This window comes from Mytilus trossulus, chromosome 9, assembly GCF_036588685.1.
Source record: "Mytilus trossulus isolate FHL-02 chromosome 9, PNRI_Mtr1.1.1.hap1, whole genome shotgun sequence".
Taxonomy (NCBI): domain Eukaryota; kingdom Metazoa; phylum Mollusca; class Bivalvia; order Mytilida; family Mytilidae; genus Mytilus; species Mytilus trossulus.
Genome location: NC_086381.1, coordinates 8,369,062 through 8,395,513, shown reverse-complemented (window position 1 = coordinate 8,395,513; position 26,452 = coordinate 8,369,062). Strand labels below are relative to the sequence as shown.

The 26,452-nt window shown below is 31.7% G+C and overlaps 1 protein-coding gene across 5 annotated transcripts; it reads right to left on the bottom strand.

The window, feature by feature from the left end:
• Window positions 1–6,102: 6,102 nt before the first annotated feature.
• LOC134683549 (uncharacterized) lies at window positions 6,103–19,978 on the bottom strand. 5 transcript variants are annotated; one of them, XM_063542859.1, is made up of 6 exons: window positions 19,740–19,978; window positions 13,796–13,893; window positions 9,082–9,192; window positions 8,627–8,737; window positions 7,180–7,279; window positions 6,103–6,399 (listed from the first exon to the last, which is right to left on the bottom strand). In XM_063542859.1, exons 2-5 carry the CDS (start codon window positions 13,891–13,893, stop codon window positions 7,192–7,194), a joined length of 408 nt encoding a protein of 135 aa, XP_063398929.1. In that variant the 5' UTR covers window positions 19,740–19,978; the 3' UTR covers window positions 6,103–6,399; window positions 7,180–7,191. The 5 variants fall into 5 exon arrangements, 1 of the variants encoding a protein (XP_063398929.1); XR_010101048.1 differs by lacking the exon at window positions 8,627–8,737; XR_010101049.1 differs by lacking the exon at window positions 8,627–8,737 and having other exon boundaries at window positions 6,103–6,395.
• Window positions 19,979–26,452: the final 6,474 nt, after the last annotated feature.

Sequence of the window (26,452 nt, the reverse complement as noted above, 5' to 3'; positions counted from 1 at the left end):
ATTAACAGAATTGGCTGTCTTTCAGCTCTTGTTTTGTTTATTATTTCATGGTTAATATTGGAGTCAGATTTGACTTTAAAGTATTCCATATTGGAAAACAGTATATCAGCATTATTTGAAACAAAAGTCTTTAAATGTATTATTTTTGAAAATAACGCAAGGTACTTGGTCTGATATTAATTCTGATGTTAAATGCTTTATAATTTTTTTTATATCAAAACCATGATTTTTCTTAAGCTGTAATAATTTTCAATAACTATATCCTGAACACCTTAATCAAAATTGTCAGTTTTATGAATGTCTATTGATTAATTTCTATTGTAAATTTGATGGTTTAAGTATGCTTTTATTGAATTCATCAAATGTTCTTTTTTTATTTCCAAATCTCAATCACAAGTGGTATGCATCATTATAAAAATGAGGACTTGTTTGTTCTTATAACGCCTTTGCAGTAGAGAATATTGTTAAAAGTACCATCATGGTCGTGAAAAGCTGTGAAATCATCACCCCCCCCCCCCAAAAAAAAAAACAAACCATTCCAGTAGAAACAATACCTGCAGTGTAAATTGGCCAAAACTTTAACAAAATTTCCCCAGATTTAAGGATTTAAACATGTCCTATGAGCGTCTTGACCTTTTATATTTGCTGAAAGTGTGACTGTGGCGTAGAGATGAATTACCTGCTACAATAAAAACACTGTTCCTTTCTGTGTCAGTTATAAAGATGAATGGTATTCTGGTATTGTGGATTTTTTAATTTTCTTGTGAATTTATTTTCATGGATTGATGAAAATGTAATTTAGTGGATATATTATACTATAGCTTGGCTTTGCAAAAGTCTGCATACAACCATATTGAAAAATATGTGCTTTGTTTAATATTGCATTATTATGAATTCATAGTTTTTGTTGGTTTTTTTTCAAATTAGTTAAAATCTATTTGGTAATTTATAGTGATTAATTTTTATTTCTTTGTTTCTGTATATACAATCTCCTCTTTGAGACATTTTTAAAGATAGTGTCTACTTTTAATACATTATGTACGAAACTGCTCTAAAGAAACCCTTTCGATATCATAATGTAGGTTTGCATGACTTTATATCAGCAAATAATTACTTTAAACTTGCTGTTGACTCATGTTAGAATTTCTTTCTACATTAGTAGTTTTTTTATCATTGTTTACCGACTTTTACATTTGTGTTTCTCTCATAAAAGAGGGACGAAAGATACCAAAGGGACAGTCAAACTCATAAATCTAAAACAAACTGACAACGCCATGGCTAAAAATGAAAAAGACAAACAGAAAAACAATAGTACACATGACACAACATAGAAAACTAAAGAATAAACAACACGAACCCCACCAAAAACTAGGGGTGATCTCAGGTGCTCCGGAAGGGTAAGCAGATCCTGCTCCACATGCGGCACCCGTCGTGTTGCTTATGTGATTACAAATCCGGTAAATAGTCTAATTCGGTAGGTCAAATTCATGAAAGGGAAGGTGATTGTAGTTACGACGAAAGGAACATATCCGATATCATTTGTGAAATGGTTATTCCATAAAACAGTATACATGATTCGCTATGTTTTCTTCCCTGTTTTCAGTGTACTTGAGGTTAAGTTCATCTAATCATATTTTATTATTATATTGGTTGCGATAAGCTTAAAACAATAATTTAAAACATGTTCGTGCCTGCACCAAATCTGATAAGTTTAGATCTCAAACAAGGGCGTAACCCATATAATTTTTCACACTCTGTACACAATTATAGATTCAAATCTCACATCAAAGTTTTATTAAATAGTTCGTTTCTATGTATGTTGCATTATATATTGTTGTTTATTTTTTGTTGGACTTCTGTGTTCTGTTATTTCGTTGTTTTCCAATTATAGTTGTAGTTTGTAACCCGGATTTGTTTTCTCTCAATCGATTGGTGATTTTTACATCGGTATACTACTGTTGCTTATATTTATCTTGCACATTTAAGTGATGTTTACTTAATCAGATGGGTTTATATCTCAAACGAGAATTTAACTCTTCCAAATGTAAACAGCCTGTTCCTAATCAGATGGGTTTATATCTCAAACGAGAGTTTAACTCTTCCACATGTTAACAGCCTGTTCCAAATCAGATAGGTTTATATCTCAAACGAGAGTTTAACTCTTCCACATGTTAACAGCCTGTTCCAAATCAGATAGGTTTATATCTCAAACGAGAGTTTAACTCTTCCACATGTTAACAGCCTGTTCCAAATCAGATATGTTTATATCTCAAACCATAGTTTAACTCTTCCACATGTTAACAGCCTGTTCCAAATCAGATATGTTTATATCTCACACCATAGTTTTACTCTTCCACATGTTAACAGCCTGTTCCAAATCAGATGGGTTCATTTATTACATCATCGTTTTACCCATCCTCAGCGGTATGTACCAAATCAAATGGGATTAATTATTCATGTAACTTTACCTAATCACATGTTAATACCATTTTTACAAATAGATAGACTAGTCTTTGGTTGTCTCTAGTATACCTTATTGGTCTGAGTCTATAACAGAATTTAATGCCCGTGTAATATCATTGATAGTATAGACTCAGTTATGTTAAGTCAAGGTTTAGTTTATGATTCGAGCGTCACTGATGAGTCTTTTGTAGACGGAACATGCGTCTGGCGCATATATAAAATTTCAATCATAGTATATGTGATTAGTTTATTTATAATCATAATCTTCTTCACTCTTAACTATTTAGAGATCCTTATCCAAACTGGTACGTATAATTCACGAAAGAGATCTTGTTTGTCCTCATAACACCTTTGCAGCAGAGAATATAAAAAAAACAATCTTGAAGGCTTTATGTAGTTTTTTGTTAAAAACACCATTATGTTGGAAAAAGCAGTAAATAAAGGCAACAGTAGTATACCGCTGTTCAAAACTCATAAATCCATGGACAAAAAACAAAATCGGGGTAACAAACCAAAACCGAGCGAAACGCATTAAATATAAGAGGAGAACAACGACACAACACCGAAACGCAACACACACAGAAACTGACCAATCATCAGACAAAACACCACGAGAATAACAAATGTAACATGGAAACCAAATACATGAATTTGGGATAGACAAGTACCGTGCCACGTCTTATCTCAATATCTCAAAAATAAGAGAAAACATAAACGACTCAACGTTAAAATGCAACACAAAGAGAAACGAACAATATTATAACAATGACCATCTTCCTGACTTGGTACAGGACACTTTTAAAGGGGAATAAAAGTGGTGGGTTGAACCTGGTTTTAAGGCATGCCAAACCTCGCACTTTAATGGCAAAGTTAAATATAACATTGAAATGACAACATAATATTACAGGACTACAATACAAATAAATAGGAGAACATATTAGACACAGAAAAACATGATTAATAGATAACAAAAAGCATCAGGTTTAAAATTCAATACGCCAAAAACGCGCCTTGTCCACACAAGGCTCATCAGTGACGCCCAGATATAAAAGATCGAAAGTGAAAAAAATACAAAGTTGTACAGCTCTGAAGATCAAAAGTTGAAAAGGTTTCGCAAAATACGGCATTGTTTTTATGCCCGGGATAAGAACATTCTTATTATATAGAGCAATTCATGCTATTGCAAACAGTAAATTTTATCAAATGAATATGAAAGAGATATACACAAAGAAACTAAAGTATTAACTAATTACAGAAAACTAAACCTGAATACATAACGCCTAGATATAAAAAATCGAACGTGAAAAAGGTACAAAGTTGTACAACACTGAAGATCAAAAGTTGAAAAGGTTTTGACAAATACGGCATTGTTTTTAGGCACGGGATAAGAACATCCTTATTATATAGAATACTTAATGCTATTGCAAACAGTAAATTTTAACAAATGAATATGAAAGAGATATACATAATGAAACTGAAATATTAACTAATTACAGAAAACTAAACCCAAGTTTATCACAAAATAGACACACATCCGAATCAGTCCAAGCGTCAACGTAATTAAAAAAATTGTGACGTCACATACGATGGCGAAAAGGCAGAAACGTTATGCCACATTTGAATTTATGAAATTTAGAAACAGCATGACGTCACATATGAAAAACTATCATTCAAAAATGAGATAGAACTAGGATTGATTTAGAACTAAATACTGATAATTCATTTAAACAACATGCATATTGCAATACTTATTAATAGCAATTAACTGTAATATATATATATGTCCAGTTGGTTATGAATCCAACTTCAAACGTAAATAATCGTACAAAATTTAATATAATTAATAAAGAGGAGGTGATTAATTTTTCTATACGTCATACCTAAATATATAATAAGAAGACGTCAACACATTTGACAAAATCAACGGTCACAATCGGGAATAAGTCACGTTTGGTAATTAAAAGATTAGACGACATAATGACAAACCACAATCTACCATGTGGTAAAAATGTCCTTAGCTAGTTTGATTAAAGAGACATCATATGGATCAACCAATTCGTGATGGTGTCCATAAAATTTACGGAGTGTCAATTTTAATCTGTCCTCCTCATAACTTTGTTGGAGCAGTTTCTGCGTAAGGAGCACACTCCTGTATATGAAGTCCGTATAGTGCGAACATGCACGTGAATAACGTATCAATTGTGATATGTAAACACCATACGAAGGGGCAGAGGGTATGTTACTGCTGAGAAATGGGAAATTGATAATTGGGAAGTTGAAATCGTCCCGTTTATCATAGATTTTTGTGTGAAGTCGTCCATCTACGTCAATATTGAGGAAAAGATCAAGGTATGAAGCAGTCCTTCTAGTATCAGTAGTATCCTTAATTTCAAGTTCACTGGGATATATGAGATGTAAGTATTGGCTGAAGTATGGGTTGTTCAACGATAAAACATCATCAATATATCGAAAAGTAAAATTAAAGAATTTCGCAAGGTGCTTTTTCTTTTTGTCATCATCATCCCCCCCCAAAAAGAAAAAAACCCTGATCCATGGAAAACTAACAAAAAAACAGTATGACAGACATCAACCAACGAACCCTTGAATTTCAGGCAACAGTCACACAAAGAATGTGCGTGTTTATTCAATCGTCAGCTTACATTGGGCTGTGGTGTAAAGGCTTACTATAAGAACGACATGTGGAGCAAATCAGTTTGAAAAGGATTGGATCATTGAATTGACGCGAAGCAGAAAGTGATTAACATAAAGAAAAAGTAACAAAGAACTGAAAAACTTTAACAAAAATACCAAACTCTAAAGTATAGGGGGAAGTCCATAAGAAGTGCCAAATCAAACGTTATAAATCAATAAAACAAGCGGAAAACAACTGTCATAATCATGACTTTTACTGTATTCCCATCATGTTATGTTGTCATTTCAGCTGTATATTTAACATGGCAATAAAGCACGAAGGTTTGGCTAGCCCTTAAATCTGGTTTAACCCACCATTGTTCTTAAAATGTCTTGTTCCAATTCAGAAATATGGCAATTTGTATTTAAAAGTTAGTTATTATGTATGTTGCATTGTTGTTTGTTTTTGTTGCACTTCAGTGTTCTGTTTTTTTCGTTGTTTTCCTCATATTGTAGATGTGTTTCCCTCGGTTTTACTTTGTAATCCGGATATGTGTTCTCTCCAGCGGTATACTACTGTTGCTTTATTTTGCAGAAGTACTCTAAATTACTGAATTTAAATGTAATAACATATAAATCAAGTTCTCCAAGACTAAAGTGGCAATGTGTTTACATTCAACGGAATGAGTTAGAGGACACCACAGACCAAAAAGCAGGACTCTGTGCAATGTCCGTTCGACAATTTTAATGTATCATAAATTCGTTAATGAACAAATCTATGTTTTTGGATGTGTTTTTTTTTAAGGTAATCATCTGAACCGCTTTAAAACAAGTTGAAAGTTCGTTGTTGCTTTGATTTGTTTTACTTCTCCGATGATTTTATGTAGCTGTATATTAGGTGTTAGGATTTCTAGCTATAGCTATTTAAATCAAATTTGGGCAAATATTAGTTGACTTTTCTGCATTTGTGTGTCTGATACGGTACAAAATAAGATTAAAGCATAGTCATAAATTGCAATAAATGGATCCATTTATTTACGTACTCAAAATCTCAACCATTCTTATTCAGATATACACAATATAAACAGACAAAGTGACTCACGTTTAATATCACATTTTCATCAAAATATAATAAATAAACAAAATAAATAGCAAGAGGTCTAGCGCAGCTAGATTTCCTGAGACGAAACAAAAAATAAAGTAAATTTGATTCCGGAAATTGATTGTCCATAATTTTTTTTTGAAGCTTCATTATTCCACAGAAATTTAGATGACTACGAAAGCTCTCTGGACGGATAAATCTACCTGAAACAAACATGATTGATATTATAAACAAACAAACAAAATATACACATCACGTATAATTTCATTTTTTTTTACATTTGTAGTGTTCTAAATTCATACAACATATATTTATAAGTATCTGTATTTTGGTGTAATGTGACACTTTCCTTTATGAGTTTCACATAATCAGTTTTTTTGTTTATGTGTTTCATAAGTCTGATAAGAGCCTTTCTATGTTTTACTTGAAAAACCCGATTATATCATTTTAACTAATTTTAATATTCCAAGACTTCAGTTTTTATTATGGTTTCCTGTTTCAAAATAGCTAAATGATTTAAGTCATATATTCGAAAGATTTACAGAAGCCATCATGAATTGGATAACTTTGATTAACGATAAGAAAAACTTTAACAACATGCGCATCATCAAATTGAATGCATTGCTTATTCGTCGGATGTTGAATGTATAGATAAAGTTCCAATCTTTGGATGCCAATCACAAGGTGCCGTGTACCTGCCAAACAACACTTTTTTTCCTTATTTAAGCATGGATTATGTTCAAATAGTAGTTTCTTAATCGTAAATCGACGGGTATGCAGTCTAAATCCTCAGTCCTGCACTATACAATAGGTACACCAGGTAAGGAAAGAAACTCTGCATTGAACAAATCTCATGTAGAAACCGCCAAGAATTTGGTTAATTGTTTTAAATGCGTAAAGGAAAATACTGAGGATACAGCTATTATTGCAATTACAACACACAAAAGAAGGAATCCATTTAATTATTTGCAAAATATACTTACAAATTTATCAGATCATAAATGGCTGTCGTCCGAATTTTGCAAAAGTCTGTTTTTGTTTATGAGTGTTCTAAGTATTCCAGTATCTCTTTTCCTTCTACCACTGTGACAGAAAGAAAAAAAAATGCATAAGGAAAAAAAGAATTGCGCACATTGAGTCAGTATCGTATTTATGATATTCAGAAACACAAAATAAATTTGCATGAATCATTTTAATCTTTTTTTTTCAATTTTATGATCAATTTATATTGTGTGTTTTCTTGTTTGTTTGGGTTTTTTTGTGCTTTTTTTAATTTGAAGTTAAAGCAACAGTTTTATACTGCTAAATTAAATGCTTGAACTAATTGTGTATATGCATTATAATGCTTTTTTTCTTCTCATTACAGCAAGCAAAGCGATCAATGACGAAGCTGTCGCCTACAAATCAGCTTTTGCTGAATGAGCAGAATATTTGTGAAGACAAATTCAAGAGTTCTATGGCGCTTAACCTTTTAGAATACCTGTATATGTTTAAGCAATGAACGCGTACCCATTATCATAGCACTGTGGAGGAGGTTTTTTGTCGAAATGTATAAAGCTGTAGCGTTCTGTTCGGTGTATATATATCTATATTATATAGCTCAATTAAATATAGATATTTGCAATCAATTTAGTTTTCAAGTTACATTTGCTTTTAAATCATTTTCCCGTCTAATAAGCAATTTCTAGTATACCATGTAATGTATACTAGGAGATGGTTTGCTTGTCGTAACGTATTTTTTTAACGTAAGTGAGTGCACTGCTGTTTGCGAACTTATGTGCAATACAAACTAAAGTAATGAGAACACTGCAGTTGGGTCCATATCGCTGACATCACTTGCAATTTTGTATGAACATTTTGCTGAACAACAGCTAAATTAGAATAATAAATGCAGAATGATTTAATTTGTGACGTTAACGTTGTAAAGCAGAAATATGTTCAATTTTGCGCATTTTACGTAGCTCACTAATAAGCATGAACAATAACAGAATGTTTCAAGGAGTAAGACTGATATTGTAAGGCCATAAAATGAAAAAGTGCGCATGGTTATAACTCATTTGGTAAAATTTTGTAAATTGCGTTGTTTTACAAATAACAGTGCTTTCTAAGTAACGAATTCGGCCCTGCTTATTGTCACTGACTTGCTTCTATAGCATTATTGATCATCAAACATCGTTTTGCAATATTTGTTTGTTCATTTTTCTTTGAGGAGAAAACGTATCGTATACTAAGCACTTGTTTTTCTCAATTACTCCTTCATTTTGTTTCTATAAGAATACAGTTTATCTCGCTGCATTGCTAATATCAAATGTTATCAGTATTAATAGCGTCATGCTAGATGTATCAAGCAATTCTGGATTGGATATAACAGAGATACCTGAATGCAGAAAACATCCGTTAAGCCTGGCCAAATTTTGCAGAGATACCTACATGCCATATGGGTCAATTCTGCCATGCCCAACTATACCACTACCTCGCGACAACGCAATCAGCGCCTGAAGTTCTGCAATTCTTTGGTCTGAAGATGTCCGCTTTTCAAATCTGTAGTAAATCAAGCATGCGGTTTATGCCCAGGATGATTATAAGTGCATTGAAGCTGCAATTGGGGATGGTGTGCTGTGTCATAGAATACGTTGATGTACGGCTTCTTGGTCAGTAATTGATAAATATGAAAATAACATTTAGTTGAAAAAAATTGTTACCTGTTGTATTATTTGATAGAATTCAGTAAGTATCAAGCATGAACACATGTGCAAAAATTTCCAGAAACGAATCCGCATTTCAAGTATTCTATGACTTTTAGAAATGAAAGAGCATGCACATGAGCCTGGAAACGCTGCAGCAAAGCATCGTCATTTCTGCAATATAAATAAATTGATACCTACATTTTATTTGTGTCAAACTGACCATGCGATAGTAAAGGTCGTCCTTGGTATAATGCCAGTCTGGCTTGATAATCGGCTATACGTTGATCTGACCATGATCTCTTGGCAAACCTGTGAGTGGAAGGTAGTAGCAACATGCATATATTAGCATACATAACACAGAGGAAGAAATGGTTTTATTTTCTTCTAATGTTTATTTTTTTCTCATTACTTTTTCAAGTATTTCAATCTTTTTTTAAACCATTTCTTCGTTATATAACATAAATCATGCAAAATAATAAATGAACGGAGTTTTGTCGAGCAGAGTTTAAAAACGTTACATCAATGAAGTTGAAATGGTTCGATCATAAATGTCAATACAAGAGACGACTTAGACAGGTCACATCCCTTAGATGATCAGGTGGAATAAATAGACGACGTATCACTTGCTTGGTTTATTCTTATTATCATTCTTATTCGAAATTAACGATTTTGTTAATTGGTTTAATAACCTAATGATGATCATAATATTTTAAAAGTTTTGAATTTCAAAATATATGAGAAATTACTTTCTTATAAATGGAGATAATTTGAATTATAATTTTAAATTAGTCAATTCATAAATTAAAAGTCAGTGAACGTGGGATAACGCTATACTCGTCATACGTAACTCAAAGGCTTTTTTTTTATATCTCTACATGAGTTAAATAAACAAAAATATTATTAGTTTTTATTTGTTTATCCTTCATTATTGTAACGTTTTAAAATCTGTTCCAATGTTCTGCTCATTATATCGTTTAAATGTATAATCATTCTTAAACTAAATTAAAAGCATGTGTTTCAGCATGCCAATAAAAAGCCTACAACGTCCAATTTGTGAAAAACGACGAACTTTTAATAATAGTTAACAAAGGCACCAGTAAGTAAGTCTCTTTTTTATAAATCATATTTGTTAATGTTAACAAATATTTCATATATTGAAGGAAATGTCGCATTTACAAATTGGACTATGTAACATAATTTTATATTGCAAATGTTCATTGCTAAATATTTATATATATGAATATTAATGCATATACTGTTTCATGCTAGATATCAATACATATCATATTATATTATATTATAATGGTTATAGTATATCATATATCATTCCATCATATATACCACTTCACTTGACATTACGTTACTTGGACGAAACAACACGTACATTTTGTTGTACCTGGTGTGAAAATCAATCAGGCCGCACCCTATCTCTCGACACCCACCGGCTAGGCCCAGTCTGATCAGGGCAAGATACTCAGAGGCCTTTGCATCGGCCATTTGACGTTTAACACTGAAAACACAGTCACAAACATATAACATGAAAACACACACATATATACATAAAAACATATATTCGCGTAGAAAAGACTACACTTGCACGAATTACTGTCATGGTAATTTCAAGTAGAATACGTCTGCTCATCTCACCGGAACGACATAAAGTAGATCAATTTATTTCTACTACTGTTTATGTATCATTGTATGTACGTTTACATCTAACACAATGAATAAATTTCCATTGAAGGAAGTTGATTTCAAGTTTTTCTTTTCTTTGCCGCCATATTGGAAGACAACGTACAAGCTTCAAATTTTAACAAGAACTTCATTTAGAGAATTCATAGAGAAGTTCTGTTCTCCTGGGCAGGAGTCAACACTGTATAGTCAAGAAGCATACATATACATAAAGAATTATAGTATTAAAATAATTTCAAATTATTTAGTCTTTTCTTTTGCGGTTGTTCCGTAAATTCCCAAGTATATTCCGATTTTGGAGGCGAATTTATAATCTTGAATTCATCGGCTTTCTTTTCATTTCAAAAAATCTATATCAGAAAATTCTGAGAGAAAATGCGAGCTTGGTTTATTGTTTTAATTGGGAAACGGGTATTTTAGATGTAGATACTGTCCATATGTTGATGTATTAAACAAAATCAAGTCGTCGCAATGATAACCTTTGGTAACTTTTGGAATCATTAACTCATCTCTTTTGAGGAACATGCGGTCAAAACGTGGTATGTTCTCAAAAAGTATATCTTTAAGATGGATTTGTTCAGCGAAAAGTATTGCATGAATTGTTTCGAACAATTTTCATACATCTTAATTTTAACGCTGACTTATAATGGATTAATAAATATAGCTTTGATTAAAGTACATAGTAGGATGATATCAAATAATCATATAACTGTTCTCTGTACTCTCCTGACATTATAAAAAATCTTCTTTCTCAAAATAGCAAATAGAACAAGGCGGGGAAAGTATAATTTATCCATATTTGGCGTTTAAAACCTCTCTATCCTATAATTAATGATGGCAAAGATTTGGAATATATGAACATTTAAATTCTAAGTGATTTTAAATAATTTGTTATGACACTATCATATTGTAACGATTTTTGTCCTCAATTATTGAACATTTCCGTATGGAGATTTATTAGCATTAAAGTAATCAAATGCAGTCATTTTTGTTACTTTTATGCTGTGTTGTCATTTCTATTAATATAATTTGTTTGACATTGTATAAAAAAATACGTTTTGAAAAGCGTTGTCGTTTTTTCGAATCATCGTGTAGGAAGTTGATTATTCTTATTGTGTAACAAAGAGGCAAAACAAATCTAATAAAATTTCGAATTTAATTGATGAATAAATAAAACAACCAATCGGTACTGAGGAAGCATCAAGTTTAAAGTGGTTGTGAAAAAGCGATGATCTGCCGTTATTTTACTGCACTTATGAAAAGAGGAACGGTAATTTAAACTTCAAATAGTAAACAATTACAGAAAAGCTTCGTCGCAAAGTATGGATAAATTGATTTCAAATTAACAAATTGAGATTGATAATATAAATCTTAACAGACAAAATCAAATAAATTAGTATAAAGGAATTTTCTAGGAAAGGCATTAGTAAAGGCTTACGTTACGTCGAAGTATTTGATTTTTTACTCCCAACGCGTAATGAGAAGGTTTAATAGCAATTGACAAATATTGAATATTTCCATTCCAAACAAACCGGAAATAGTATCAAAAAGAAATACTTCATAGATAATGTTGACAGCCTTTTGATATTAATTCCAGATAGAGGATTCACACAGTTATTTTACTGAATGAAAAACGTCTTTTCAATTTAAGAGGTTATTCATGAACCATGTTGAAAATTGATGGATGAGAGCATGTTCGAGAATGACTTGGAGAAGTCGTTTTCAAATAAGAAGAGTGGTATTTCTTTCCATCTGTTTGCTGTCGTTTGAATAATTTTTGTGTATTTCAATGGTATTAAACAATTGCTAATTTTGTTTAGCATATATAAAACGTGTATCTAAAGTATACATAGAAAACAAAATTGAAATATTCATGGCAATCAATGTTTGTCAATAAATAAATCCCTACGAAAAAGGTAAAAATAAGCGTAAAACAGTTTTGAATGGAAGGCGGCAAACAATCTTTGAAATCAAAATCTGATTAAACCTATGCATTAAGAGACGAGAACAACCAATTAATACAAGTGTTTTATACATAAAACCCGGCATTAAAAAATGTAAAATGGCTGAAAAATGGAAAACTCAACGATTCTTCAAATCCAACGTATAATGTATGCAAGTCAATATTTCACAGGAGAGCGCTGATTACAATTATCATTACTCACATATATTGCTGAATACTTGCCATCATCAAGAATATCTGGCTTATACACAATTCTCGCAATATTTTTTTAAACATTGATTTGGTATTCCATATATATGCGGAATGGAGGACTACAGAACAATAATAGGTTGAACGCGGACTGCGCGGACTGCTAATATCAAAAGAAAATCAAAATGTAATGTCCTCATTTTACTTTACAGAAGTGAATATGTTTTTAGGTCTATTCATTATTTGAATAATGTTTTATGCAAAATGTGTGACAGGATACACATATGTCTTTCGTTTCATATAGATATTAGAGGTCTAGTAAAAGGGTTTGTCATATACCGAAAGTTTGTACTTGTAAATATTATTCTCTATTTTTAATTATTTTCTCAATGATTAGACTATCAAAAAGAAATAAAAATTTAAACTATGGAAGACATTTCGTTTTTTACCTTAGCCCCCACCTATATACCATGGTGACAGCCTTACAATGTTTGTTTAATATATCAAAAAGTTTAAACTTTTTTTCGACGACTTGATATGGGCATGTGACAACATCGATGATTTCGCATTAGAAAATAATTGAAAGTGTTTTGACTAACACTGTTAATTGACAAAATTCGTAGTATATGTCAATACATAGATACAGAATTTTGAATCGTAGATGATGTGAAATCTTCGATATCGGCGCATGTGTGTTTTTTTCTTTCACGGATTTGGCTTTACTTTTTGGACCTTTTGGATTATAGCTCTGCATCTTTTATATAAGCTTTGGATTTCAAATATTTTGGACACGAGCATCACTGAAGTTACATTTATTGTCGAAATGCGCATCTGGTGCAAGAAAATTGGTACCGTTAACTTTATTATTGAAATTGGAAAAGAAGACTGTAGAAAAAATGTTAAAGTCTAGAAGGAGACTGTATTTCGATGCATAGTTAGGCTACGCAGACTTCAATATGGAAAGTGAATACACGTATACTCGAACATGTCAATATCAAGACTGAAAAACGATTAAAACAAAGACTACATACAGACAAATGCATACACAAATATAAAAACAACACGTACCGATCTAAGTCATCATCTGTATATCTTGCTTGCACTACACATGCTAATAATATCGTAACTGCTACAATTATACTTGTTGTGTTTTGCTTCATGTTCATCTGAAAAAAAATCGACAAAAATATATACCTTAAATAAATAACAAAAGATCTGTTCCTGTGATTTATGGCATTGTTCAGTATACAAACTAAGAAATTTCGTTGTGGGTTTTTTGTTTTTGTTGTTATTATTGACTTATCAATTCACTTTCGCGTTCAAGTGTATATAATTTGTAATGGAATCTGATCTTAAAGTAAATAGTTATCAAGGATTATAATTAAGTACGTCAGACGCGCGTTTCGTCTACATAAGACTCATCAGTGACGCTCAGATCAAAATAGTTTCAACCACCTTTATAATACGGAAGCAAAAGCGTATAGAAGTTTCCTCTTGTTTGATAACTTCAACTAATCAGCCACTGTGTTTAATGGTTAAAAATTAAAAACAACTGTGAATGAATAGAACGAGGAAAACATTGCACGTTATTTAGCAGGGACAGAATACCAAACAATACTGAAGTTTTCTCAAGTTGCTGGCTTTTTTTTTTACATATTGAAAATGTTAGAATTTGTATTCATCTTTTATTCTATTATATTATGATTTTATTAAGTAGTATCCTTAAAGATCAACGACTTCCGCAATGCTACTAACAAAACCAATCAAGAATGCTTTTAGTGAAATCATAACCAAATATAAAAATATTTGAAATATATTAACAGTAAATAACAACAGTCTCACTCAGTTCAATGATATGTGTTTGCATCGACATTTTTTCACTTACCGAAAAAGTCTAGCTGTCTGGTATAAGAGTATTTGTTTTCAAATTGTTTTATGAAAGAATGCATTGATCAATATTTTATCAATGTAAGTAGAAGACACCGTGTACTATTACGCAGTATTTGCATTGATGTAATGGTGCATCAGAATGACACGTAGACATCAGCTAGTCATATTATTCTTAAACATGGGTTGTAGTTCAAATTATGGGTACTGATCATACCAGTTGCACCCTTAACTGCTACAGAGTAAAATTGCAAACAGTATTTGAGAACTTCAGTCAGATAAACCTATGCTGAGAAAAATTATGAAAAGACAAACATTTTTGGGGATTCTTAAAAAATATAGATATAGCAACTGAAACTGTTGAGCTAGTTTAACTAATTTATTACAATATTCAAAACAAAATGTAATGTTTTAATTGCTTATTCTTCCACTGTCAGTGTAAATGAAAGTATGGCCGCTTTTCTTTACATGAAGCAAAAGTCTAAAACTTATTAAACACAAACGTGATCGTGCAATACATATCTAAATAATGGCAAATATATTTTAATTGTGAATGACCCCGTCCACAAACAGAAACATGGTCAGTAGGTTTTGTTCATGTCTTAATGCGGCCATGTTATTTTGATTTTTTTTTTTTTTTGGGATAGCAAATCTATGATTGTCACTATTTAAAAATCCTGGGTAGAAAACGTTCGTTATAGCTTCCATGAACAATATGCTTATATATTTGTTCTACAGCTTCATAATGTTCATTTGTAACGGGAAAGCAATTTTTTAATCTGGTTCGAAGCCATTTGCTTTTTGTTCATAGTTAGACATTTCGAACGCTCATTGTACTATATAAGCTAATGTCAAAACTGATCTTCCTTCTATAAATGGTAATGGTTTTGTATTTGTTATACAGTTTCATAATGTTGAGTTATAAACTGTACGTAATTTTAACATTTGCAGAGCATTTTACTTCCTGTTTGTCGATAGTTTGAATGTTACCGCACTCATTGAACAGATGCTTGCTTTATACTACTATATACTACTATAGGGATACGCGTATTTCAAAAAAATCTATGGTGACAATAGGTTGAGGCTAGAGACAATTGTAAAATTCACGATTGTGATTTCAGCAACAAACAGGACGGGATGAACCGGAGTCATATTTTGTCAGCACTGATATCCGTGTAATGCATTGAATGATTTCGATGATCAGCTAATTTGTACTATAAATTTTCATATAGACAAGCAAGCGAGAAGTGGTATACCTTTTCACAAAGCTCCCAAACGCAAACAGCATGTATTAAAAAAGTGATTCAATACAACGTTAAATCAACGCACTAAATATTGTATTAACGGTACAAAGTACTAGGATGAGCATTGGAAATGAAATTATAGTACCGAACAACTTGTGATATAAATGATTCAATGATTTCAATGATTCTCAGTATTGACAAACAATGATGCAAGTTCATCCCGTCCTTTTTTTAAAGAAGTTCGAATCAACTCACTTAACATTGTATCAGAGGTACAAAGTAGTATGATGAACAATGGAGAGTACTAGGAAGTATCAGGATAAGAGAATTTGAATTGGAAAAAAAATGTCTTCAAATGTCACAGCTGGTACTTGTAAAATAAAAATACAGAAAACCGTATAAACTAAAAGACTTTTTTGCATGACACCAGTCAGCGGATTGCATCACAAAACAAATATCATTTAAACTGCTGTACATCATCGTTTCCTTAAACAATTATGACAATTCTATAGTTTTATATACGCAATCACTAATAGATTTTCAGTAATATGCATAAAATTGCATGTTGCGCTTTGTGTTAATTACAAATACACTTATACTTATGCAGATTGAATTGGAGAAAATGGTATAGATTAACAAATGTTTTAAATTCAATTTGAATTTCTGAGCATTTGCAATTCAGCATTTTAATGTAATTTGTAAAGACATTTTAAAGGTTAATGTCTGAATGTTACATACATTCTCGGTCAAAAAGAAAAAAACGCGAGTCGGCATTGGGTCTTTTAAAGACAAGTGGTGGTCACGTTTTGTCCTTGTATTGAAAAACCCATTTGCAAAATTTGTGTACGCCCTCACGAGCTTGTATACCGTTATATATAATCTGAGATGATATCGGATATGTTCCTTTATGTCGTAACTACAATCCCCTTCCCTTTTCGCGAATGTGACCGACCGGAATTAGACTTTTTACCTGATACCGTAAGTCGCTGTTGATTTGGAAAGGAGCAAATTAATACAAAAGAGATGATTTATGAAAGGAAAGTGAACTCTTCGAAAAAAATTAAAGTTCTTTGTTCGATTTGCCACTACCAATTTGTAATTTTACGGTCATAAATACAATTGTATTTGCAAATAGAGTTGTTTTTGCGACGATTATTGTCGAACCAATTAAACGGATTTATATCTCAAATTTACCATGGAATTTTTTCAAACACAGCAGTGCCGTTCCTATTCAAAGGAAATCCTAAATGTTCAAGATAGACATTCCATATATCCCAGAAAAGTCTATTGCACGAAGTTGTTTTCAATGATTCCGACCGTCAGCCGTGGAAAAGTCATCAGACATCGTCCAACAAAAATTGTTTCCTTCAGTTTTAGTTTGTAACCCCAATCGGTTTATGACTTTTAAACAGAGGTAAACTACTGTTGCCTTTATTTTACAAATTATGTATTTTAATTGAAATGTATTTATTTTAAATTCAAATGGTAAAAGATAAACTTGTAAATAAAACATCTGGAATTTTATATAGTTCACCGAATTTGAAAAAAAATTGCGTCGAAATGGTTAAAATCGGATATGCATACATCACCTATCACTAGTCATATTAATCCAAAGCCATATCAAGTAGCAACCCCTGGTGTATCTACTAATGAGATACGTAAACACAGTATACAAGCTGAGATCACATGTTACTACTTTGGAAAGGGACGTTAACTATTGGAAACGGAGATAATTGTTTTGTCGATCTTAACTTTGACTTGTCAATCACCATGACCAGCACATGGATAAGACTAAGATATATAGCAGACTCCCTGTCGTTGTATGGTAATTTTTTAGCTTCAAATTCATTTGAATATTCGAGGACTTTAGAAAACTGATTTCTAGTTTCCATCGTAATGACACATCAATAAACTTCAAAGCGAAATTTAACTTTCAGTTTTGAGTTTTCCTTGGACTTCAGTATTCTAGTTATTTTTTAATTGTCATGTTCTTGTCTTCCTATCTATCTTTAAAACGGTTTTGTATAATTTTATTTCATAAAAGTACAGAAACATTTCGGCTATCTGAGGCGCACAATAAGTTCCCACGAGAACCCCGACGTCAGATGCAATATTAAGCTACTAAACTCATCCGATATATTATCGATAATGAATTTCCGTTAAAAAAAATGTCCTAATTCCGATAAAACTGTGTCATACAAAGTGTTTAACAAATGATAAAACAGAAAACTTTCCTCCTTATTATATCTTGCAGTCTGTTTTAATATAGTGTCTATCCTTACACTCTAGACTACAAATCCCAAGGAAGTAAAAGTACAATTGACGCTGCATAGACATGCAATTGAAGTTCCGTTTTAGATGGATAAATACTGCTGTCATATCAAATTATCACCTTATTCAAACTAAAACAAAAGAAGATTTTTGTTTTCCAATATAATTGGTAGACGTTTTATTATTTCCTGATCGCCTGACACTTAACTTTTGGATGTTCTATATTCTGAAAACGTTTTATAATTCATTGAAAACTCCATTTTAGAATTACTTCTTTTTCAAACCTATAGACAATTGATTGTGTATGGATGTTTTATTAACAAATATGTCTGTCCTCTTTTCATGTTTACTCATTCATATTATACTACAATGAAATTTGGTCGAACCTTTGCTATTTTATATGTATATCAAGTATCCCTTTTATTTGATTAAGCAAAACTTATAAACTTTAAGCAAGTGTTCAAAATTTGGTACAAATTGACAAATTTGATTTAATACGTGAATTAGTGTTTATTGTAAATACTAAGTTAATAATTTTTGCAATTGTATTTGTAAAAAAAAAGTAAAATCACAAAATACTGAACTCCAACGACAATTCAAAAAGGAAAGTCCTAAGTCAAATGGCAAATTCAAATGATAAAACACTGAAAACGAATGGACAACAACTGTCATTTTTCTGACTTGGGACAGGTATTTTCAAATGTAGAAAATGGTGGACTGCACTTGGTTTAATAGCGCTAAACCTCTCACTTTTATGACAGTCGCATCAAATTCCATTATATTTACAAGAATGTTTGTAATATTTATATTGATATTGATATTAAAAATAAAATTTGATATTTTCGACTGATTCAGGAATGAACATAAAACAAAGATGATTGGGATATAGAGCTAACACACACTTTCAAACAGTAACAATCTCTTTTGCCTTTCTCTACAGGGAAAAAATTAAAGTCAAGTCCTTAATTTTAGCTGGTTCTAAATAGAGCTTTTATTGCTGATTATGTGATATGGACTTAGGTCATTGTTGAAGGCCGTACGGTGACTTATAATTGTTAATTTCTATGTCATTTGGTCTCTTGTGAAGAGTTGTCTCATAGTCACTTATACCACAGCTTCTTATCTATATGGCATAGTTTCCATTTGGCAAAAGGCAAATAGTTATTTCGTTAAAAAAAGAAATCTATATCGTTATGCTAACGCATTTTCCAAATACACACTTTTCGCTTTAAAAAGACAAAGAGTATAAAGTTATAGAAAACAAAGGTTAGGAGGTATCCATCCATTACACAATATCAGAACATGCACAGCAAAAACACATAAAAAAGCAAAGGAACAGCGCTTTTATCTCTAATTTTAGAATCATTTAAATACTTAGTTTAATTATATATAGTAAACGTTATATTATAACAAATATTTAATGATATTTGACAATGATCAAGCATGCCACTGCATTATAAAATCATAAAGAACAAGTCATCAAATATTGTGACAGCAGCAACACTATAATATTTTATATTCATTTACATTATTAAATGCTGATAAAACTCAATATCGTATTAAAATACTATTAATAATACTAGAAAGTTAAATTGTTATAAAAATCCTACCTTTTCTGGAAAAGAATTAGTCTTTCTTAGATCCAAGTTCAGAAGTAAGTGAAAGATTAATTTAGATTTTTCAATATTTATAGATTTTTTCTATTTAATTCGTGACGCAATGGGAACATTAGCAATACCACGAATGAAGGCGATGTAAACTTCAAGTGACCAATCAAATACAGTAACTGAAGTCTGTAAAAAAAAAGTGAGAGCCAACTGTCCTAAATGAACTGCTTCGCCCATTTACGTGACAACAAATATGGCATAATTGTTTAAAACTGTCCGACATGTCACGTCAGACGCAAGATAGAGAGGTACTTCAGAAAAAAAATATCGGTTTTGTAGCACTGGCTATTACTTTCGATAACTTGCTTTCTATGTGATTTTTTAAATGATGGTTCATTAATTTATATAATGTATATCACTACTAGTTTCGGTATTTCAATCGTAACACATACAATACTATAAGTGTGGTTTAATTGACGTTTAAGTAAAGTGATTTTACTCTAATTGGGTTATAAGTTTGTAGTAAACGTGTCCTGTTTTAGATTAGCGGTTACTGCGATTCAGGTAACACTTATGAAATTAATAAATATTTCAAAAAAATGGACAGCTTGATATAAAAGACAACATTGGATTTAATACGGATATCTTAACACCATTTTATACCAATTTTCCCTTTCGTAGTTTTCCGTTTTTCTACGTGGCTTAGTCAGTTTCTTTTCGACTTGTGAGTTTGAATAAACCTTCTTTGTTCCCTGTCTTTGCCTTCTGTGAGTTTGAATAACCCTTCTTTGTTCCCTGTCTCTGCCTTCTGTCTTTGGTGTGTACTGACAACTTATAAAATACAAGAAAATGAAGTCTTTTCGTGCAAGAGTGCATTGTATATTATTTAAGAGAGGCCAAAGATACCAAAACGACATTCAAAATCATAAGTAAAAAATAAACTGACAACGCCATGGATAAAAAAAAAAAAAAAAAAAGACAAACACCAAACACCAAACACCAAACACAAAATACAACAGAGAAAACTAGAGACTGAGCAACACGAACACACTGAACCTGGTGTGATCTCAGGTACTTCGGAAGGGTTCTCTTTGTTTCGGTTTGATCTTGAATCTATTTTTTGATTTACACATTTTAACTGAAAACAATCTCATACAAAAAAGTAATTGTTCGACTACACTGGCAGTACATAAAGAAACTCCGATTGTTTAAAATGAGAAATATGAGTTTGGTGGCAATTTGAATTATTTATATTATTACACGCACTTTATTTTTAGTTCTAGGTTAATTAAAATTATTTTAAAATGATATGGATTTAAATTTGCTACATCAATTAATCACCAGACGGGTCTGAAGTCAAGTGTCAATATTAAAATCCCAACTTGATTTATCTTTGTGTCCTTTTGTTTGTCTTCAAATATTTCTAAATATGCAAACACAATTTAAGATAAAACAAATTTATCAATACAGAACGGTAACGTCCAGACTTTCGCAATTATATGATGTCCAACGTATTAATCTACCTTGACAATCATTTTAGTCAATAATGGTAAAACATTCAAACACAACTTTGGAGGATAGACTTTAAATTTGAAAAAGGCAGCATATTTACTTTTTGAAGAATAAAGTTGCAAAATATAGACTATTTTATGCACACACGAAATTTCTGGTATAATTGTTTATTTGAAATTAAATACATGGAACAGTGCACATTTGTAATTGTCAGTGCAAGAAGACGATTTAAAAGAAAAGTAACAAGATGAGTGATATCTATTAAAAAAGCAATAATACTTTTCCTATTCTTTCCTCCAAAAACTCATAAAATCCCATTACATAACAAAACTATGCTCATATGAAACAATAAAATTTAATCAACATCTAGTTTTGACAGATAATATCTGATAGTGATAAACTTCGAAATATATAGAATATCATTTAAACCATTAAACATTTACAATAAATCGTAAATATCTTTTTGACATTCATCTCATACCATAATAATCATTTAAACAATTTCAGCATGATGAGCAATTCATTCATCACCTCTGATACTAATTATACTGATGTATACCATTGCATACATAGGCCTAGCTTAAATTTAAAGCCCCGTGATTTCATACTAAATACTTTACTTTGTGTGAACAAGAGGTCATTCAGATTTTCTGAAAGGAAAAGGATGCGATACAATAAAGGTTAAAAGAAATTGCCAAATAAACCATAACAAACAACAACGATAAACACAAGGTCCACCCATTCCACGCTTAAAAAAACTTTCGCTCATCTATCTAGAAACACATTAAAAACACATGGTACTCCTAACCCGGCTGGCCTGACACAAATCTATCGTATACATATCTGTCTAATCTAAAACGTTATATATGGAAAGAAGTTAACAAGTTAACAAGTTACAAGTTGAACATGAACTTGAACTTGAACTTGAACTAAAACAATTACATGAGCGTAAATAGATCTAAAAACTCTTTACTCTATTATCAAAAATTAAACTTCAATTACATTAAGAAAATTCCCTCATTATAGTACATATGGAATTCGATAATAATACATTAATCAACATGCCGTAACCAACTATTAATAAATCAATTAATCATTTCTATTGAAAAAAGGTTTATTTTGTAAGTACATTAACTGAATTGTGGACGAAGTCAATAAACGTCAGCTCATATAGTGATAGCTGTGTGACATCACAAAACGTCAAATGACAAATGTCACGTACGTCATAATGCATTGTCTACACGAGGAAGGCCGATCAACGTGAATATACGTTGGAATTTTATAAAGTACAAAATGGTACATTCAACCCACTTGAGAAAATCAATTTCAAGCGACCACTTTAATTAGATGTAATCTGTAAAGGGTGTGAGTTTCCTCATTAACACAATTTTGGCATAATTCTCAACATTGAAATCAAGTTTAATTACTCTCTTTCTTGTCAAACGAAATAGTGCTTTACACAAAACTATTAGGGAAATTTTTGTTTGATAAGCCGAATAACGTTTTATACTACCGTGTCTAACACATCTCCTTAAAAGGTCGAGAAAAGTCCTTAATCAAACTACAAATGGGTGCAACAAAGTCTCAGTAGTAGCAGTCAAAGCCCCTGCTATGCGAACTATGAGGATTCCTCACTATACTAAAGGTTCAGTAAAATATTGAAACAACACGTTATTAATTTCTTGCGTCCGAAGCGCTTTTCTGGAATTACCTTCATCAGGAACGCTCAAAGCCAAACATTTGAAATCCGAAGATGTATAAGTACCGAAACCGTTGAAGAGCTGTATGTCAAATCATTCGAAAAATCTTAATATGCATATAGGTAAACACTTAAAGTCGTATAAAAAGCAAAATTGACTAAAACTTTGACAATATATATATTACATAAATCTACAAACACTTTTGTGACAATATAGTTTGTGCAAAATATGATAATTTTTACTGATTAATATCATGGCAGATTAATATTGACATATGACAATTACTTTTCAGGCAAATCACCGGTTTTATAAACAAAAATCGGATTTTCATTCTGTATTTCTCTGTTTATTCATGACAAAAGCGTTAATTCAAATGTCTTATTTTAATGGGGACATACAAGTAGCGATATACGGGGGACGTATACTAGCTGCTCTCGGCGGTAATTTTATCATTTTCCTCGCGCCTAGATACGCCCCTGCATACTTGTACTCCATGTTTGCAAATAAGTCCGGTGAAACATATCAATGTTAGCAATATTTAACTCCTTTCTAAAACAAGTATGTAGGATTTAAAAGATGCAAAATTGTGTAAAAACAACATAACAACTTAAAGATTTTGTTATATATAAATCAAAGACGAATGAATTTCGATAATTGTGATTTGCCTTGATAAGTGTCTTTTTTAAGGTACGTATAATAGCACATTGTCTTCTGTAAATCGATAACTTAAAACCTAACAACTTCATGAAACAAACTTTGAACAATATTCGGTACGAACAATAGAAACTGAATACATGTATATATTAATCTAAACGGAATGTTCAAGGTAAAATATTGGTTCAAATAGAAATATGACCAGTGTTTTCGAAGAAAACATGAATTATGGGAAAAGGGGACATTGAAGAAAGTAACGAAAACACCCAAAGGATCCCAACACCTCATCGATGTCTTATTAAGGTGACCAATTTAGTTTGCCAAAGTCAAAACATTTGTAGATGTAATAATAGATAAAAGTAATGTTGCACTTAATAGTATGAATTATGGTACGTTACCCACAAAGTTACCAACACAGAATTTTAAATTCCTTTATACATTAAATAACAGGATGTATTAAACAACTTGATAGCTATAGTGGTAAGAACATCATACGACCTAATTTGACGACCTCCCTAAGTGCAACCAAATCAAATTGAAGATTATTTCCTTCTATTCAAGATAATACGCTGTAGTCCTTAGGTGTAAGTGTCAAGTACTGAAGAGGTTAACTTTCGAACAGTTGTTTCAGCTGGTCACAACCAGAATATTGGACAATGTTTCGGTTCGTTTCCGTTGACCTATCTTACACTCTTTTAGTAAAAAATAAAATCACTAAAATACAGAACTCTGAGGAAAATTCAAAACGGAAAGTCCCGAATCAAATTGCAAAAAATTAAAAGCTCAAACACATCAAACGAATGGACGACAACTGTCATATTCCTGACTTGGTGCCGGCATTTTTTTATGTAGAAAATGGTTGATTGAACCAGGTTTTATAGCGCTAAACTTCTTACTTATGCGACAGTCGCAAAGTTAGGGGTACAGTAGTCAACATTGCGTGTTAATCTTAATCACAATAAAAACAAACAAATATTTAATAAAGGAGGACCTAACGGCATATATGCATTGGAACGAATATACACATGCTCTTTTCTCAAAAAAATAACCCCATATATACCTAAATATAATACAAATTAATATATCAAACTCCCTTTTCGAGATACACTTTTTAACCATTTCGCTGTGAGAAGACGAATTTATTTATGCCCGCGTCACACTGTCCCGATTTTTACGCCGATGGCAACACGATTATGGAATATTTCAACAGCGGGACTGATCGTATCCAGATTGGGCTATTCGTAGTGCCATCTTTAACCATCGTAGAACCATCGGCCACTTTTTCTAGCCTTCGGGAACAACTTCGGGAAGGGTTCTAAATTTTTTAACATGTTAAAAAATCCCCGAAGGTGTGTCCGATGTTGAGGGTTCGTATTGAGTTCGTATCACCATCCTCACCATCGTAATGTCACCGGGAATGCATCTTTGAGCATCGTATTGCATTCGTGTTTCCATCGTTTCCATCGGGCAGTTTTGATATTACGATGTCTACACGAATGAATCACGAAGCTACCCGAAGGTCTTACGATGGCAACACGACTTCGTGAGGACCTCGTAATCCTGTCGTGTTGCCATCGAATAAAAGTACGAAGGCGACAAGATGGAACTACGATGGCAATAAATCCAGCTAAATGTAAGTTAACTTTCGCGCTAAAATACATTGCAAGTGCCATGCGCGGTATACACTGGTCAGTCTAATACGACAGTTAAGAAAGACGTTCACAAAACAATGAGCTCATATCATATGATTCTATGAGAACAAGAAAGGCGACAGCGTTGTTTGTATTTATTTAAATGGAACAAGAAGAGCAGCTATTACAGGCTCAGGATTTACTTTTATAAGTAAAATATTATTTTTTGTCAATTTGTCATATCAAGTAACATAATGAAAATCATAAACGCGCCTCGTACACAAACACTGCAGGTACACGTATATAGGCAAACCAACTTTTTCTTCATTATTCTGATTTTTTATGTATCGTCTGAGTTGTTGTCACACCAATGTTTACTCCATAACCATTTTGTTTTCTATATGTCATAATTTGCCGCATTTGTTGCTTTCCCCACATCCTTCCCTTTGTCTATATTATTATGATATTCTTCTGGAAAGAGCTCCTTTTGAATAACAGGGATCAACGAACCTATTACATTACCTTTGAGATAGATCAGTAAACATGGGCATAATTATGGGTGATAATTCAAACTAGTGCACATATTACGGGGCGCCGAATGGGACTGTTATGGTTTTGTACAAAATTCAATTTTGTCATAACAAAATCATTTTTGTCTTACAAAACTATGTGCTACAGACTTGTTTTGTGAGAACTTCAATTTTGTGATGACAAAATTCATTTGTGTAGACAAAATTCATTTTTGTCATTACAAAATTCATTTTTGTAGACAAAATTCATATTTGTCATGACAAAAGTCAATTTTGTCTAAAAGGTATGCAAATATGTTTATATAAACATATTTGCATACAAAATTGACTTTTGTTACCTGATATGGAAATTAAATCACAAAAGTAATTGTGTGAGGTAAGATTCAATTTTGTCAATTTTGTTGAGACAAAAGTCAATTTTGTGACGACAAAATTCATTTTTGTGACGACAAAATTCAATTTTGTAACGACAAAATTCAATTTTGTAACAACAAAATTGACTTTTATGAGACAAAATTGACTTTCGTGAGACAAAATTGACTTTCGTGAGACAAAAATCAATTTTGTTCAGACAAAATTCAATTTTGTCAATTTTGTTGATTTTGATGAGACAAAAGTGAATTTTGTCAATCTTGTTGAGACAAAAATCAATTTTGTCAATTTTGTTGAGACAAAAGTGAATTTTGTTA

Excerpts from the sequence above, each read along its gene's own strand:
- LOC134683549 (XM_063542859.1), bottom strand. The coding sequence starts at position 13,893 with ATGAACATGAAGCAAAACACAACAAGTATAATTGTAGCAGTTACGATA. Across the intron at positions 9,193-13,795 it reads ACAGATGATGACTTAGATCG|GTTTGCCAAGAGATCATGGT; the intron begins GTACGTGTTGTT and ends TTCCACTCACAG. Across the intron at positions 7,280-8,626 it reads AGAATTGACCCATATGGCAT|TGGTAGAAGGAAAAGAGATA; the intron begins GTAGGTATCTCT and ends TTTCTGTCACAG.